Source organism: Trachypithecus francoisi, unplaced genomic scaffold (assembly GCF_009764315.1).
Source record: "Trachypithecus francoisi isolate TF-2019V2 unplaced genomic scaffold, Tfra_2.0 Lachesis_group4, whole genome shotgun sequence".
In the NCBI taxonomy this organism is placed as follows: domain Eukaryota; kingdom Metazoa; phylum Chordata; class Mammalia; order Primates; family Cercopithecidae; genus Trachypithecus; species Trachypithecus francoisi.
In genome coordinates, this window is record NW_022681469.1 from 4,009,124 (window position 1) to 4,023,630 (window position 14,507).

A 14,507-nucleotide genomic window follows, 5' to 3' on the forward strand; every position below is an offset into this window, starting at 1 on the left:
TGTGGTGAGGAGGGGTAATGTGGCACGTTCAATTCAGCTTGTGCTGCGCTTAACTTCCTACCATAAGAAAAACACATACTGTTGACCCTTAAACAACACAGGGTTTGAACCTGTGGGTCCACTTATACACGGAGCTTTTCCAACCAAACATGGTTTATTTGCTGAATGTGAAATCCACGTATACGGAGGGCTTTTAGCGTACGCAGGTTCCATAGCGCCAAGTGCCAGACTTGAGTATGCAGATTTTCGCATACGTGGGGTATCCTGGAACCAACGCCCTGCGTATATCTAACATCCTACATAGAGAATACCACCCCAACTGTTTTTTAAAAAGCAAACAAACATAAACACAACACTTGGTTTTGAACCTTTAATAAAAGTAAAAAATGAATGCAAAAAGAACACAATGTTGAAAACTTAGTATGAATGTGAATCTCACTAGATGTTCAAATCTGGTATAGTGCAAATTTTGTTCATACTATTTTACATTTTTACAAACTCAAATCACTTTGGTTCATATATTTTCTATAAACTATTGGCAAAAAAATCTTCCAATTTACATTTTTTTGGCTACATTATTTCTAACAGATACAGATTTACTTCCGGTTTCGGAGAGAAAGACTTAATGTTTGTGCATGATCGAGTCTGTTTTAAAGATTCACTCACTGCTTTCATCTAATAACTTCTGGTTTTTCATAAAATGCTGACATCTTCATTGGAAATTTTTTTTCATGTGACTAATTGTTTTCATTTTCAGAAAATATATAAGGGGGTCATTCCCAAGTTCAGAATGATCCTATCTTTTTAAAAAACAAAATTCCTCTAAAACAAATTAGCTTCAGGAACTTAAAATTTACTCCAAGACATTTCCCTCAAAACAAAGCAAGAAACCCCAGCAAAGATCATCACAGACACAAAACCAAACACAAAGAGGAGCGCTCACAGGCAAGGTCCTCTAAGCTTCCATTCTGCTGACTGCTGGCTTCCATTTAAAAGGAGTCTTTTAATCAAGCCACTGTCACAGAATTTAAAACAAACCAAACACATGTAAATTGCAAAATACAAAAAGGTAAATTTGTAAGTGAAAATGACTAAACCCACAAAACTGGAGTATTTCGAAGGTTGAGGGTTCAGTGGAGGGTGTGACACGAAAGGAACTTCACAACTGAAAGAAATCATTGCCGAGTTTCCTCCATGCAGCACTGAAATGAATGGAGAACACTTCTCTCGAACATCTCACACGTTAAAAAAAATAAATATTTAAGAGATACAAGGCTCAGATTGGTTTTCATATACATTGCACTTGAAGTTTAAGACCCAATACTTGCAAATTAGGTCTGGTATGGTCTATGCCATTAAATGAATACATTGTGCTCCCCAATATCATTGACTATTTAGAAACACCACACGTTTAATGTAGTGACATACGCACTCTCCTTTTTACAAGGCAATCACAGATTGCAAATTCCATAGGGCTGTGGAAAAAAACAGTCATCTCTATTCTGTAGTAACAAAGAAACAATTTTCGCTCACTAAGATTGAAATACATGGCAGACAGGTATTCATTCTTAGATGATTATGCATTTCAAAATAAACTTCATAAACTGAGGTGAAAATTCCAATATATCGCAGTGTGGGAACCATGACTTTTCATTGCCTTTTGCTCAGTAAGATTGTCTACACAAACTTCCACAGGTATGAAAAGCACAGTTGACCCGCTGGCGCTACACACACGTGTGACCGTGTAAACACGCCACTGCAGGATGAACGAGCGTGACCATGAAGCGTGGCCGCGACTCCACTTGGAGCGTGACCTCTCTATAATCACTGCTGCTTTTCTTGTTGTTGTTTTTTGTTTTTTGTTTTGTTTTAAACATAGCCCTATTTTAAAAAATCTTTTGGATAAATATTATTCCTATTACACCATACTTCATGTTTGTTAAGCACCATCAACCTACCTCCTTTGGGCACTGATACAAAACTGATAGTTGGTAATTGAGTCTTAGTTCAAGGCTTTGAAATATGGCAACTTGTTTTAATCACATGAATGAAATCTAATACTTGGGAAACTGCCACCTGCCTGAACCCACGCAGCCTTGGCAGAATGCTGCAGGGCACAGACAGGCGCCAGTGCGGTCAGTCAAGGGAAGACTTCAGGGTAAGTCATCATATTCTCTACCTCCCTATTCTAGACTAGGTGAACAGTTTTTTCCAGGAGTCATTTGTACAGTCAGCCTGATCTAAATAGATTAAGAAAAAAGATAATCTTTGTCATAATCCACAATCAGATTTTCTTCCAAAATCTTCCTTGCTCTCAGAATCGGTGGTTGTGAAGACTCAATCACTATGGGGCTTTTCAGGAACACCCTGTGTGTAGAAAGGAAGAAAAAAAAGGAAAGAGAAAATTAGCACTAAATGTATAAATATTTTAATTACCAATTAAGTAGGTCCTAACATGGGAAAGATTAACAATTTATATGACTGAAGAAACAAGATTTGAGATGTGGGACATGTGGAGAGAACTAGAGCCTAAGGCCAGCTCTCCCAGCTCCCCTGCACCGTCTTCATGGCTCCAGCCCAGTGAGCCACAGCTCTCACCTGCAAAATTAGGATAATTCTCTGCCTCAAGGGCTAAGGTCCTTATATAAAGCCTATTATGTAAGTGTAAGATATTGGTGAAAGTGTAACTAAATTCATATCTATATAAAGGAAACACCCGATTTTATCAAAGCATGGTGATGCTTATGGTATGGTAGGTTCCTGAAAGTTCTAACTGCAATTTAAGGGATTGAACCTTTATCTGAAGGGAGGTTTCTGCCACAAACCTTCATTAGTATCTGATGCCCATGTTATAACCCACCTTACCAGCAGTTTGTTGAAACAGACATTGGAAATAGGTCATGCTTTGTAATACTGAATAGTAACTCTACCCTCAATTCACGCAGAGCTTCACAGTTTGGAAATCCTTTCTACATATTCTTCCTCATTTGACCCTCACAGAGCTTCAGAGAGGTAGACACTACAGTTACTACTATGACCAGGCACCGCAGGGTAAATTCTCAATAGAGAACAGTATTTCACTGATGAAGCAGCAAACCCAAAGAGATTAAATGACTTTCCTGAGGCCACAGAGCTTCTGCTAAAGGGCAAAAGAGAAACCTCCATACATAATTTTTTCCCCTCAGAATCGTGCCTTCCCATGTTACTTAATTGCCCTCTATTCACTTGAAGAGGAAGGAGCTGAGCTCCTCACCTTCGGCAATGAAGATTACTCATCCAGAAAACCGCAAGATCCTCTCATCTAAACAGACAGGTAAAAAAGTCCCGAGTCTGGGTTGAGTCACCCAGGTATGCCAGTTACTACCCTGGGGACACACACAATAAGATCTTCTAGGAAACATACATGCTTTTAGGAACTGATCATGTGAAAGCGTTGCCAATTGTTAAATATGAACACTGGGGCCGGGCGCGGTGGCTCAAGCCTGTAATTCCAGCACTTTGGGAGGCCGAGACGGGCGGATCATGAGGTCAGGAGATCGAGACTATCCTGGCTAACACTGTGAAACCCCGTCTCTACTAAAAAATAGAAAAAACTAGCCGGGCGAGGTGGCGGGCGCCTGTAGTCCCAGCTACTCGAAGGCTGAGGCAGGAGAATGGCGTGAACCCGGGAGGCAGACCTTGCAGTGAGCTGAGATCCGGCCACTGCACTCCAGCCTGGGCGACAGAGCGAGACTCCGTCTCAAAAAAAAAAAAAAAAAAAAAAAAAAAAAAAAAAAAAAAAAATATATATATATATATATGAACACTGGGAGGACGCTATACAAACTGCAGTGAGAAAACAAAAGAGCAAACTTTCGGCAGCAACTTGGAAAGAAAATTGGTCATCACATTTGACCACCTGTTCACTAATGCCCCAATAAATAAAGGGGAAGTGGACTCTTAGAATCCCTGGTTGACAGAGGCCACAGTGAGGCCTGGCATTAGTGTAAGAACACAAAGACACCAGAGATGAATGACAGCCAGCCCGGGCGGACCTGACACGTGGCACAGGGACTTCCAGCAGTGTTGCCTAATGGTGGCACACTGTAAATGGCAATATGGATCCTCCTCTCAACCCAGACACCAACGCAGGCTGCTGTAAACCTACTTCCAGGGTGAAGGCAGGTGCAAGCCATGTGTTGAAAGGGCATGTGGTATACTAATGAGAAGCATGGTGCCAGCTCCAACTCTGCCACCCACCTGGCCAAGTTGTTTAATCTTCCTAAGCTGCAATTTCCCCTTTTACAAATGGGCTAATAATAGTTTCTACTTCAAAGAGTTGTGTTAAGAGGACAAAACTGGCTAACAATGGAAACGTTTAGCACAATGTCTCCTGTGCAGCAGTAAGAGCCCAATAAATGTAAACCCTCAATAACAATAATAGTATTATTATCATTAGCAGCTGAATTGGGTCAATCAAAAACAGGAACGGCAAATTAAATCCTAAGCTGACACTGAGGTGGGCGGGACTCTGCCTCCAGGTGTCCCAGTGGGGCCGGGCAGTGGAAGCAGGACAGGCTTGATTGCTGTTGGCAGTTCGCAGCTTACTCTTGAGAAAAGACTTGAAGCTACAAACAGCAACAAGTTCTATAAATGATGGTTACAGTCTCATTTTCTTTTAAACATACAGGCTGGGCCGGGTGCAGTGGCTCACACCTGTAATCCCAGCACTTTGGGAGGCTGAGGCAGGTGGATCACCTGAGGTCAGGAGTTCGAGACCAGCCTGGCCAACACGGCAAAAACCCCGTCTCTACTAAAAATACAAAAATTAGCCAGGTGTGATGGTGGGCGCCTGTAATCCCAGCTACCTGGGAGGCTGAGGGAGGAGAACTGCTTGAACCTGGGAGGCAGAGTTGCAGTAAGCCAAGATTGTGCCACTGCATTCCAGCCTGGGTGACAAAGCAAGATTTCGTCTCAAAAAAAAAAAGTAAAAATAAAAATAAGCAAAAAAATAAACAAAAAAACTGAAACAGGCTGATAACAAATGTTTCTACCGTATTTTCGGACACAAAGGACAATGGCACGTGCCGGGGGGGCAGGGCGGAAATACCACATAGAAAAAGCTAGGAGACCACATAACTTGAAGCAAAGCCAACTTGTAACTTTTCAGCATGGTTATTCTTGCAAGTAACTATGTTTCCTTCTAAGGGAGGGAAGCACAAGTTAGAACAAAGGCATCTGAAGAGAAGTGAGGCAGCTAAGAAGGAGAAGGTGTCAAGTGCACTAGGGAAAACCATCAGCACCAAACACAGACCTCGAATGACCCCGGATCTGGGCGGGTCTGGTCCTGGTACTGAACTGAGCCTCGGAATCTCTTCACCTTCAGACTGTCATCAACTTCACTCTCGTCACCTCCCTTCACAAAGTCTTACTTGGTGTAAGTTTCAACCTTAAACCAATAACTCTTAGATACTATCCCTAGAACATCCAAACACTTCCATTTTGTGAATAAACAGTATGACAACAGTGGAATGTGGGGAAGACTGCCCTGGGAGAAAACACGCACTGCGAATGTGACGGTCAAGGGGCCCAGACTGAGGAACAGCCGCAGCAGGAGGGAGGGGACTGTACTGTGAAGCCCCTGGGCCATTTCCAGGGTTTGACGGATGGAAATGAGTTTGCAAATTTTGAAGAGAAAAAAGAATAACAGTTGGGATCCAGAGGTAAGGATTTAAGTTTTTATGAATAAAAATGGTGGTAGGCGGGGTTAGACTTAGAACCTGAGAGGTTAGTTTCATGTGATAGCCCAGTAGGGAAGGGGATTAAGGCGGTGATCTCTCTCCTCCAGTTTTAAGATACAAAAGAACATCCAAACATTTTCCCTCAAGTTTAAAGAATAAAAAGGATGAAGAGAAAGCTGAAATAAGGAGAATTATAATTATGTCAACTATCCTATTTTGAGTTATCTTTAACATTTTTTTCTGTAAGGATCAAAGGAGCACAGCAGGAATTACTTAATGAAACTATCTTCAAAACTGAAAATGTTTCCTCCAACCATTTCTAGATGTTTAGAACTTATGAATGTTGTGAAATTTCTACCTCCACCAAAATAATGCTTATTTCTTAAAACTGATTTAAAAAGCCTTGACATATAACAGCGTCAACCTATCGTACAGAAATAATTAACTCTTTAAATGTTATTCGAGTTTCAGTTATAATGTATAATTAGTCAATCCGGTTGAGGACAATTGTATTCTAAAAATCTTCTTAGGAATTCTCTCCCAAAGAGTCCCGGAACAAAAATCTCAAAGCAAGAAAGCAGAGATGGAGCTGTCTAGCGCTCGTTTGAAGACTGTAACGGGAATGATGGTGAATGCATGAAAACAAAGTACTATTTTCCTGTGGGACCATCCGACCAGATTTTTAATATTAAAAAAAACAAGGCCAGGCTCACGCCTGAAATCCCAGTGCTTTGGGAGGCTAAGGTGGGAGGATCGCTTGAGCCCACAAGTTCAAGCCCGGCCTGCACAACACAGGGAGATAACATCTCCACAAAAAATAAAAAAGTTAGCCGGGCAAGGTGGCATGTGCCTGTAATCCCAGCTACTCAGGAGGCTGAAGCAGGAGGATTGCTTGAGCCCAGGAGTTCAAGGTTATAGTGAGCTATGATGGCACCACTGCACTCCAGCCTGGGTGACACAGTGAGCTCTGTCTCAAAAAAAAAAAAAAAAAAAAAAGAAGAAAGCAAAGTCCTTTCTTCTCCATCACGAGAAATTTGGCAGCACGGACTCAGTAACCAGTGGAACACTGCAAATTCTACTTGTAATTACCTCTGCTTTTGTGAAACAGCCAAGTGGCCTTCAAATTCAACTCCTCACAGAGGTATCAGCTGGCAAAAACAAATGTACTGTTTTAAAAATAGCATGAGGTGCCCAGATAAGTCTTCCGAGAAAGTCCCAGAGCTTATCTCTGAGAGCAACAGCCCTAGGATTTTTTTTTTTTAATTCACTTTACTTTAGCCCGCCAAAGTCAACTCAAAATAACATTTAAAAGTTCACCTCTATTTTTTTAAACTAAAGTGCTAAGATGCCAATTTTTAACTAATTAAGAACTGCTAAAGCCATCCTGGAGTTCATCTACCTTTCCATCTCCTTCAGGGGGCTGTGAGAGAAGCTCTGTGGGGTAGAGCTGCTTTCTCCTGCAGTAAGAACAGGTGTAACGTTCAGGCAGGACAGTCCGTCTACATGGTGACCCGGCCACGTGCAGCGGTGCTCTCATCACCACTTCTCCATGCCCAGAGCCACCTGCCCCACAGGAGGGTGCTGCCTGTCTGAACCAGGCTGTCCCCTTACCCGCCCACACCAGGCCCTGCCCTGGCCCGAGATAGACTCTGCAGCCTCAGGCTTGATTTGCTTGACTGTGGACTAAGAGGCCAGCATCATCTGCATCCACTCTGATTTTGTGAAAAGCAACACTGGTGGACTGATGCTCAGGGAGCAAAGTATCACTGCACGATGTCATCCAGATCTGCTTCCGATGATGAAGGAGGAGGGGACACTTACACATCAGTCACTTTCTTTACTGCTTACTACAGAAATTTCAAGAATTCAGAACACCAACCACATCTGCAATTCAAAGGGGGCAGTGCGAGGGCTCTAGTTCCTTTCTAAATCAAATATGAATTTATGAATCTACAAATCTTTATAATTTAGCAAAGAATTACCTGGGCATCATTACCTATTTTTTTAAATACAACCTTTTCTCAGTAATTGTCACTCAAGTCTGAACCAGAACATATAAACACAAAATTGAATGTATCATGTAAAGTAATTCTATCAAGGTAAAGAGATGCAAGTTTTAGAAGATAATATAATATGATCATTTCACTCACCATAGCTAACTGTCGTCCTATGTTCCCCACTGTGACGCCTCCTGAGAAAAATATACAAGGGAGCCAAGAACGAATATAGAGGAAATCTGGGGATGTATACCTGGAGCAAGAAAAGAAACCATGCCTTAGCAGCCAGTTTCACCTGGCTCAATTCTGCATCAAAGATTCTCTGTAGTGGGGATACACAGAATGCATATCAACCATGAAATGCTACAAAACGTTCATATTTGAATGTTTGGTTGTAACTGCTACTACTTGGTTTTCCTTTGCATTAAGTTATGGATAGCAACGTTTTTTAGAATTTTGTACCTAAATCTAGATCATTCTATATAAAAACCAAATAAAATATGAAAAATCTAAGCTTTGTGGATGTTTTAATGAAAGTTAAGTAAGCTTTCCAAAGCCAATATTTGAAAACACATACTTACTGATAGACACCATTATACACGAGAAACTGCGTGATCAGCGTAGCTAGAAAAGCTATGGTGATCCCCAGCCCAAGGCCGCTTCTGGAACGATCAAATGTCCACCAAAGCCCCAAAGACAGGGCTGCTAAAGTCAAGGACAGTTGGACGTTATTGGCAAAATCCAATTTCTGGTGATGTAAAAGTTAAGGAAAAGTCTGCTGATTCTTAATAAGATCAAAAACACAAAGAAAACCACAAGGGTCAAAAACATGGGTATTTTATTATTGTACCACAAATAATTCACTGCCTATAAAAACTGCATAATGAGCTAAAGAAAGGGTTTGTTGGATATAGGCCACAGTAATCACCAAGATCACCTGAAATCTCCCTGGCATCATTGACTCAAAAGCTTAACCAGAAGAATAAACTTGCTGAAAGCTATATATAAAATGCCACTAGCATTTTGACCATAAAACAATATATTTTACTATGAAGTCACTGACAGCCCCATTCTTCTTTCTCTTTTTAGTAATTTGAAATGGGAAGGTACCATCATCATGTTTCTATTATGACATGGAGTCATTTGAGTATATAACAAAACAAAACGCTTCAATGTATAACCTAAGCAGATACTCTGGACATAGCACAGAAAATTAAGGATACAGCACTGGCATGGTTAATGCCAACAAAAACTGCTATGCAGCGCATGACACTGGCCCACTCTCTCTTAAATTTGTGAGGTTCTCCGAGGTGACTGTCGATACAGGGGTACAGCAGGCCAACAACAGCTGTTTTAAAAAAAGATGACAATGTTAGAATACAGCAGATTCAAGTTCCACAACTTCAGTGTGGTCATTAGTAACATAAGACATTACTCAAACCAGTCCTTTTCCTAGAAAAAATTATCAGCTATAACATAACAGTTACGAGTGATTTTATATTCTTGTTCTCTTTGAGTACCACTCCCACAAAATGGTACTGTTTAGAAAAGTTTTTTAAAAATCACTATTATTTAGTGCAGTTGAACATGTCTCAGTAAACACAGAAAGGAATCAAGCAGGGATTATTCATATTCATATGAGCAATATGTAATCTTATATTTAATATCCACATTTGCCTAAAGTACACAGAACTTAAATGACTATGTAGTTCACCTTATCTTTTCATCCAGTGTGATTTCGATCTTACAATAAAAAGGTTAGCATCTGTCCACACCCTGTCACATCATAGCTCTGACACTCCTGCCACCACCCAGCACTGGGATTGGGCACGTGATGAGATACATATTTGCTGATGTGACTTTGACAGTCTGGGTCACATGCTCCTAGGGTGGCCCTGAAGTTGATTTTCGGGGGTTCTAGCATGTACTGTACTGAGCACAGAGCACTGTGCACACATGACCGTGGGCAAGTACGGGGCGAGAGAGTCCCACACGGGCTTCTCTTATTCTCCATCTGGTTCCTGCACGGTCACGCCTCAAGCTGTGGTAAGAATACCAGACCAAGAAGAGGAAGCTCAGCCTCCAACCCCAGCTTGCCCTGGCGGGACCTGGCTCTGCATGTTTGTTTTCTCCTGTATGAAATTATAAGGATTATGTAACTGGGACACAGAGAAAGAAGAGATCACTGTGGTCCAGAATCGTTATTCTTTATAGACACAAACTCGGATTTTGGACCGGTGGGAAGGAATGGCATTCCAAAAGAGAAGTAAAATGGCAAAAATGAAGGCAGGAATGAATGTCTGTGGGGGGGAGTGGGGTGCTGGCCTGCGGGGTTGGATGTTGGGACACAAGGGTCGCTGGGTCCCAGGGCTCTTGAGAACCCTGCAATTGTTTCACCTTGGTCTCGTATGAAAGAAATACACATTTGAGGTTCAACTGAGACACAGAAAACACAGTTTTCATCAAACATTCAGAAAAAAAATGTTCAGTTTTCAATTTATTATACTTAATCATGTTCTGAGTTCGGACTTTTGAAAAACAGACCCCCCGCCAAATTAACTTTACTTCACTATAGCTTCATCTTACCTTTTAAGGTTAAAAACTAAATAGGTAAAAAACAGACTATGATATTTTACTTAGGCTCTTGGCTGATGGTTTAAAAAGAAAAGGTAGAGTCTGAGAGGATGAGAAATTGTCCAGATACTCCTGGAAACCCTTGAGGGTTCAATTACAAATACTGAAGGCGAAACTATTTCATTTCTAAGATCAAGTTTTTGGTTAAAGGAAAGAAACTATTCTGCCAAATGTATATGAAACATGGAATTTTAAATCTAGATATATGTCTCAAAAATTTTTCAATTAGTACAGCCACATACTTAAAGTGTTTCAAAAAACAAAAGAGGATCCCCTCCCTGCGAGAACAAAGATGAAAACATTCTACCCACTACTTAATAATTACAGACATATGTCCTAGTTCTTGAACACACAGCCCTCTGTTAATCTGTTACAAAACTCTGCTGCTTGCTGTTTTCAGTGAGTCAACTGAGGCAATGTGTTTCCACAGTGCAGGAGACACACCTACAGAGGCAGCAGGAGCAGTTAGCAAGGATGGCTTGGCCCCTTTCTACCTGCACACGCTTGGATGTGACTTCACCTGTGATTCAGTTTCCACATCTATAAATGAAGCTACACATGGTATTGCTGTAAGGAATGAACACAGCAAAGCATCTGAAGCCTATGGTCAGCAGTCAGCTGACAAATGTCAGCCACAAAGAAACAGGATGCTCCCTGCACTGCACTGGAGTCCTTACTCATTTGTTTTCCCCACCAGACTGTAAGCTGCTTATGGATAGGGGCTTGTGGTGCTCACTTTTGGATTAACATTTCAACAGCTTGTAGAGTTGAGGTTGTAGAAAGCACCTGACAAAACCTCGTTAAATAAACAAATGCTGTGTGACTACAGCAGCAGTAAGTGATCTGCTGGGCCAAGATCAACTCAACATTTCTATAAAAGCGGTTCAAAGATAGCCAAGAAATTCTAGTAAAGACACTCAGCAGTCCCTCTGTCCACAGTTCAGACTGACCTAGTGTTACACTGTACAGCATCTATGCTACCGCTTGGGTGTACGAAAATCTAAACGCCATAAGGGAACCCCTTAAGGAAAACTCTTTTCCTTAAGAACGTAATCTACAGAGCTCTAACAGTTCAGGGAGTAAACGTTTTGGCTTCAGACCACGGTTTACTCAGCGACCCGGCAAAAGGAAGTACTGAGAAGTTGCTCCCCTGGCAACCGCCTCCTGAACACATGTGACGGGTTTGTTTTCAGTTATCCAGCAGGGTAGCATGTTTGCTGCTGCGACCAATGGCCTTTCAGTCCCGCTGCTCACCAGTTCCCCAGGCGGCCAATCCGGGGCAGCTGGCGCGGGATGACAGCTGGGGCTGTACCCGGACGCCAGGAGGGAAGCGCCCTCAGTCAGCTTGGCACAGCACCTGCTTTAACAGCCAATTATCTCCCTGCCTCATCTCCATCACCGTGCTTCCTCAAACTTCAGAGAGCTGTGGCCCGAACCCGCCCTGGGGGGTGCCAGGTCCTCTCTACCCCTCCTTCATTTCTCTAAATTTCCAAACTGGAGATGCACACCTTCAATCTGTGGACAGTTGCAGTTTCAAATGCATGTTTCTCAATAGGCTGAAAAGTACTTTCAACCGAAAAGACACCCTTTTTACTTCCAGAAGAACCGCGGGGGGGGGGGGGGGGGGGGGCGGTACTCACCAGCTGCTGTCCCGCAGCAGGGAGGGACCCACCAGGCGGAGGAAAAGATGGTAGCGATCACCTCCTCGGGGAAGAGAGTGACATTCCTCTGGATCTGCAGCAGGTTGAGCACCAGGGCTAGGACCACCCCCACCGAGAAGAGCACGAGGCTCCTCTGCACCAGGCGATGATGCCAGGTGTTAGGGTAGGGGCCGCCGGGCTCGGGACCGCTCAGCGAAGCACTGCGGTCCCCGGGCGCGGGGTCAGCGTCCGGGACACCATGGGCCGCAAGCAGGGAGGGCCCGGACACGGAAGCGCTAATCATCTCCCCAACCTTGGCTGCCAGCCCCGCGGCGCTGGCTCGCGGGGGGCCTCGGCGCCTCGCGCTGTGCGCACAGGAGCAACTCCAGAAGTGGTCGTGCAATCTGGGCATCGGTCACCCGCGTCCGAGAGGCGCTTCCTGGAAGAAGGGGGTCATCAAGTTCACTCAGAACAAAGAGCGAGGAAGGCCCCGCGGGACGCGAACCCCGGCACCCGGGCCAGGCGGCAGCGCCGCCCCCCCCAGGTTAGAACCCCGTGCACTCGCCCAGGGCCAGCCGCGGACCGGACCCGCGCTCACAGCGAGTAGCACCCCCCAGCCCCAGCGGGACCAGCGTCCCAGAGACCCAACGGGGCCCGCGCCCGCCTACCTCCGGGGAGGACCGGCTGCAGCGCGACCAAACCCCGCCCGCGACCCCTGCCCCAGCCCGCCGCGTACCTGGCCGAGAGGCGCCCGCCCTCGGGTTTTGCGAGCGGAGGCGGGGCTGCGGGGAAGGAGGAGTCGCGGCCCGGGACGGCCCCAAGTGCGGCCGCGGCGCCTGGCGGGCACGCGGGCTTATATGGCGGGCCGCGGGGCCCGCATCACGTGACCCTGCCCGGCCTACCCACCGCCCGCGCGCACCGCCTATGGGCGTGGCCTGAGCTCGCCCCGCCCCGCCCGCGCGCCCGTCCACAAGCGGTCTGGTGAGGCGGCGACAACCAATGGGAGGCGGGCGGCCCATATGACGTGCGCACACGCCACCGCCGGCCCGCGCGCGCTCGGGCGGGAGCAGCGGCACGGACGGCGGGGCGCGTGGCGGCTGCGGGGCACGCGGGCCCGAGCGGGACGAGCGGGCTGCGAGGGGACGGCCGCGGGGTTGGGGCCTGGGAGGGAACGGTCTGGCCGGGAGGAGGCGGAGGGAGGACAGGGTGGGGTTGCGGGCCCGGCGCCGCCCCTCCCGGCTCCTGGCTCCCCTCGCCTGATGTCCCGCGCCTGACCCGGAGGCGACCGGTCTTGAGCTCGCAGGCCTACCCGGCGGGGCGCGGGCTCTGGCTCGGGGCCGGACCCTGCTCAGAGCAATGGTGGGCTTGCATCGGTGGGTCATTTCCTCGGGCCCGTAGTGGCCTTTGCTCACGCCTGGAGAGCAAACCACCCGCACAGCCCAGAAGCAGATAAAATCGAGACCACAATCCCCAAAGGATCGCCCCTCCATCCTATTTGCCCCTCGGGTCGCCGTCTAAGGGCGGGCCAGTGCCCGCTCAGAGCCTACATTCGAGTCGTATAAAGCGCTGACAGCAGAGAAAGCAACGTCTTTGCTCCGTGCAGATGAGCAGGGGCTAAGGGAGGACGCTGTGCTCTCTCTCAGTAGACTCGCTCGGCCCGGGGGCCCTGCAGTCTTAGAAACGTGAGTCACGCCTGCAGCGTGGCGAGGAAACGCCGCTGATGTGGCATCCTCAGCCTGGGGTTGTGGCTCTAAGCCAGAAGGGTAAAAAAAAGACGTCTTCTTGAGCTGGGACTGCCCTGAGTCCCTTTAGGGGCGAAATTCTGAGCATCAGATTGCGTTTCCTGAGGATGACGCGTGTGGTGGGCGTGGACGGCCTGCAGGGGTCCGTCCTCAGCGGTCCCTCTGCAGGGCAGAGTCTCGCTGTCACCCTCCCAGCTGACTCCTCTCAAGCCCTGTTAACCATTGTACATATTCCCAAGGACTCCAAGCAGGTTGGACTTCAGGGAACACTGCAGTTTGGGTCCAAGGCCAAGGCCATTGTTTATACTCCACCTTGCATTAAGTGCTTGAGGATCACACACCCAGATACGTAGATCATCCGTAGATCACCGCAGTCGCATCGAAGACTTGTTTGTAATAGGAAGAAAAAAAAAAAGCTGCCCACTGTCATGCGCTGGGAAACTGATGAGCTGAAGGATGACCCATCTGTAAATTGGGTGCTGCCTAATGAGCAGGGAACCCTTCAGAAACCTGTGCTGTGTCTCCCCGACCCCACTATGAGCTCCCGGTCCCGCACAATGATCGAAATCTAGCTGCTAACCTCATGGAGAGGCATCCGCCCGGCAGCCCCAGCCCTAAGAGGCAGGCCAGTCACCCATTCAATTAGGAAACACCAGCAAGTGCCAGAAGCTTCTCATTAGCAGGTCAGCTTTCAATAACTGGTTTATCCAGGTGTGTGAGACCCGATAAGCAGAAATGAAAGCTCTTAGCGACCTATCCAGCTGCTCTACGCTG

General features: G+C 46.1%; 1 protein-coding gene across 2 annotated transcripts; it reads right to left on the reverse strand.

The window, feature by feature from the left end:
* Positions 1 to 356: 356 nt before the first annotated feature.
* On the reverse strand, positions 357 to 12,931 carry INSIG1 (insulin induced gene 1). 2 transcript variants are annotated; one of them, XM_033195131.1, is made up of 6 exons: positions 12,728 to 12,931; positions 11,992 to 12,430; positions 8,941 to 9,065; positions 8,299 to 8,465; positions 7,871 to 7,970; positions 357 to 2,367 (listed from the first exon to the last, which is right to left on the reverse strand). In XM_033195131.1, exons 2-6 carry the CDS (start codon positions 12,401 to 12,403, stop codon positions 2,338 to 2,340), a joined length of 834 nt encoding a protein of 277 aa, XP_033051022.1. In that variant the 5' UTR covers positions 12,404 to 12,430; positions 12,728 to 12,931; the 3' UTR covers positions 357 to 2,337. The 2 variants fall into 2 exon arrangements, with proteins under 2 accessions (XP_033051022.1, XP_033051023.1); XM_033195132.1 differs by having other exon boundaries at positions 12,660 to 12,931.
* Between the last annotated feature and the right edge of the window lie 1,576 nt (positions 12,932 to 14,507).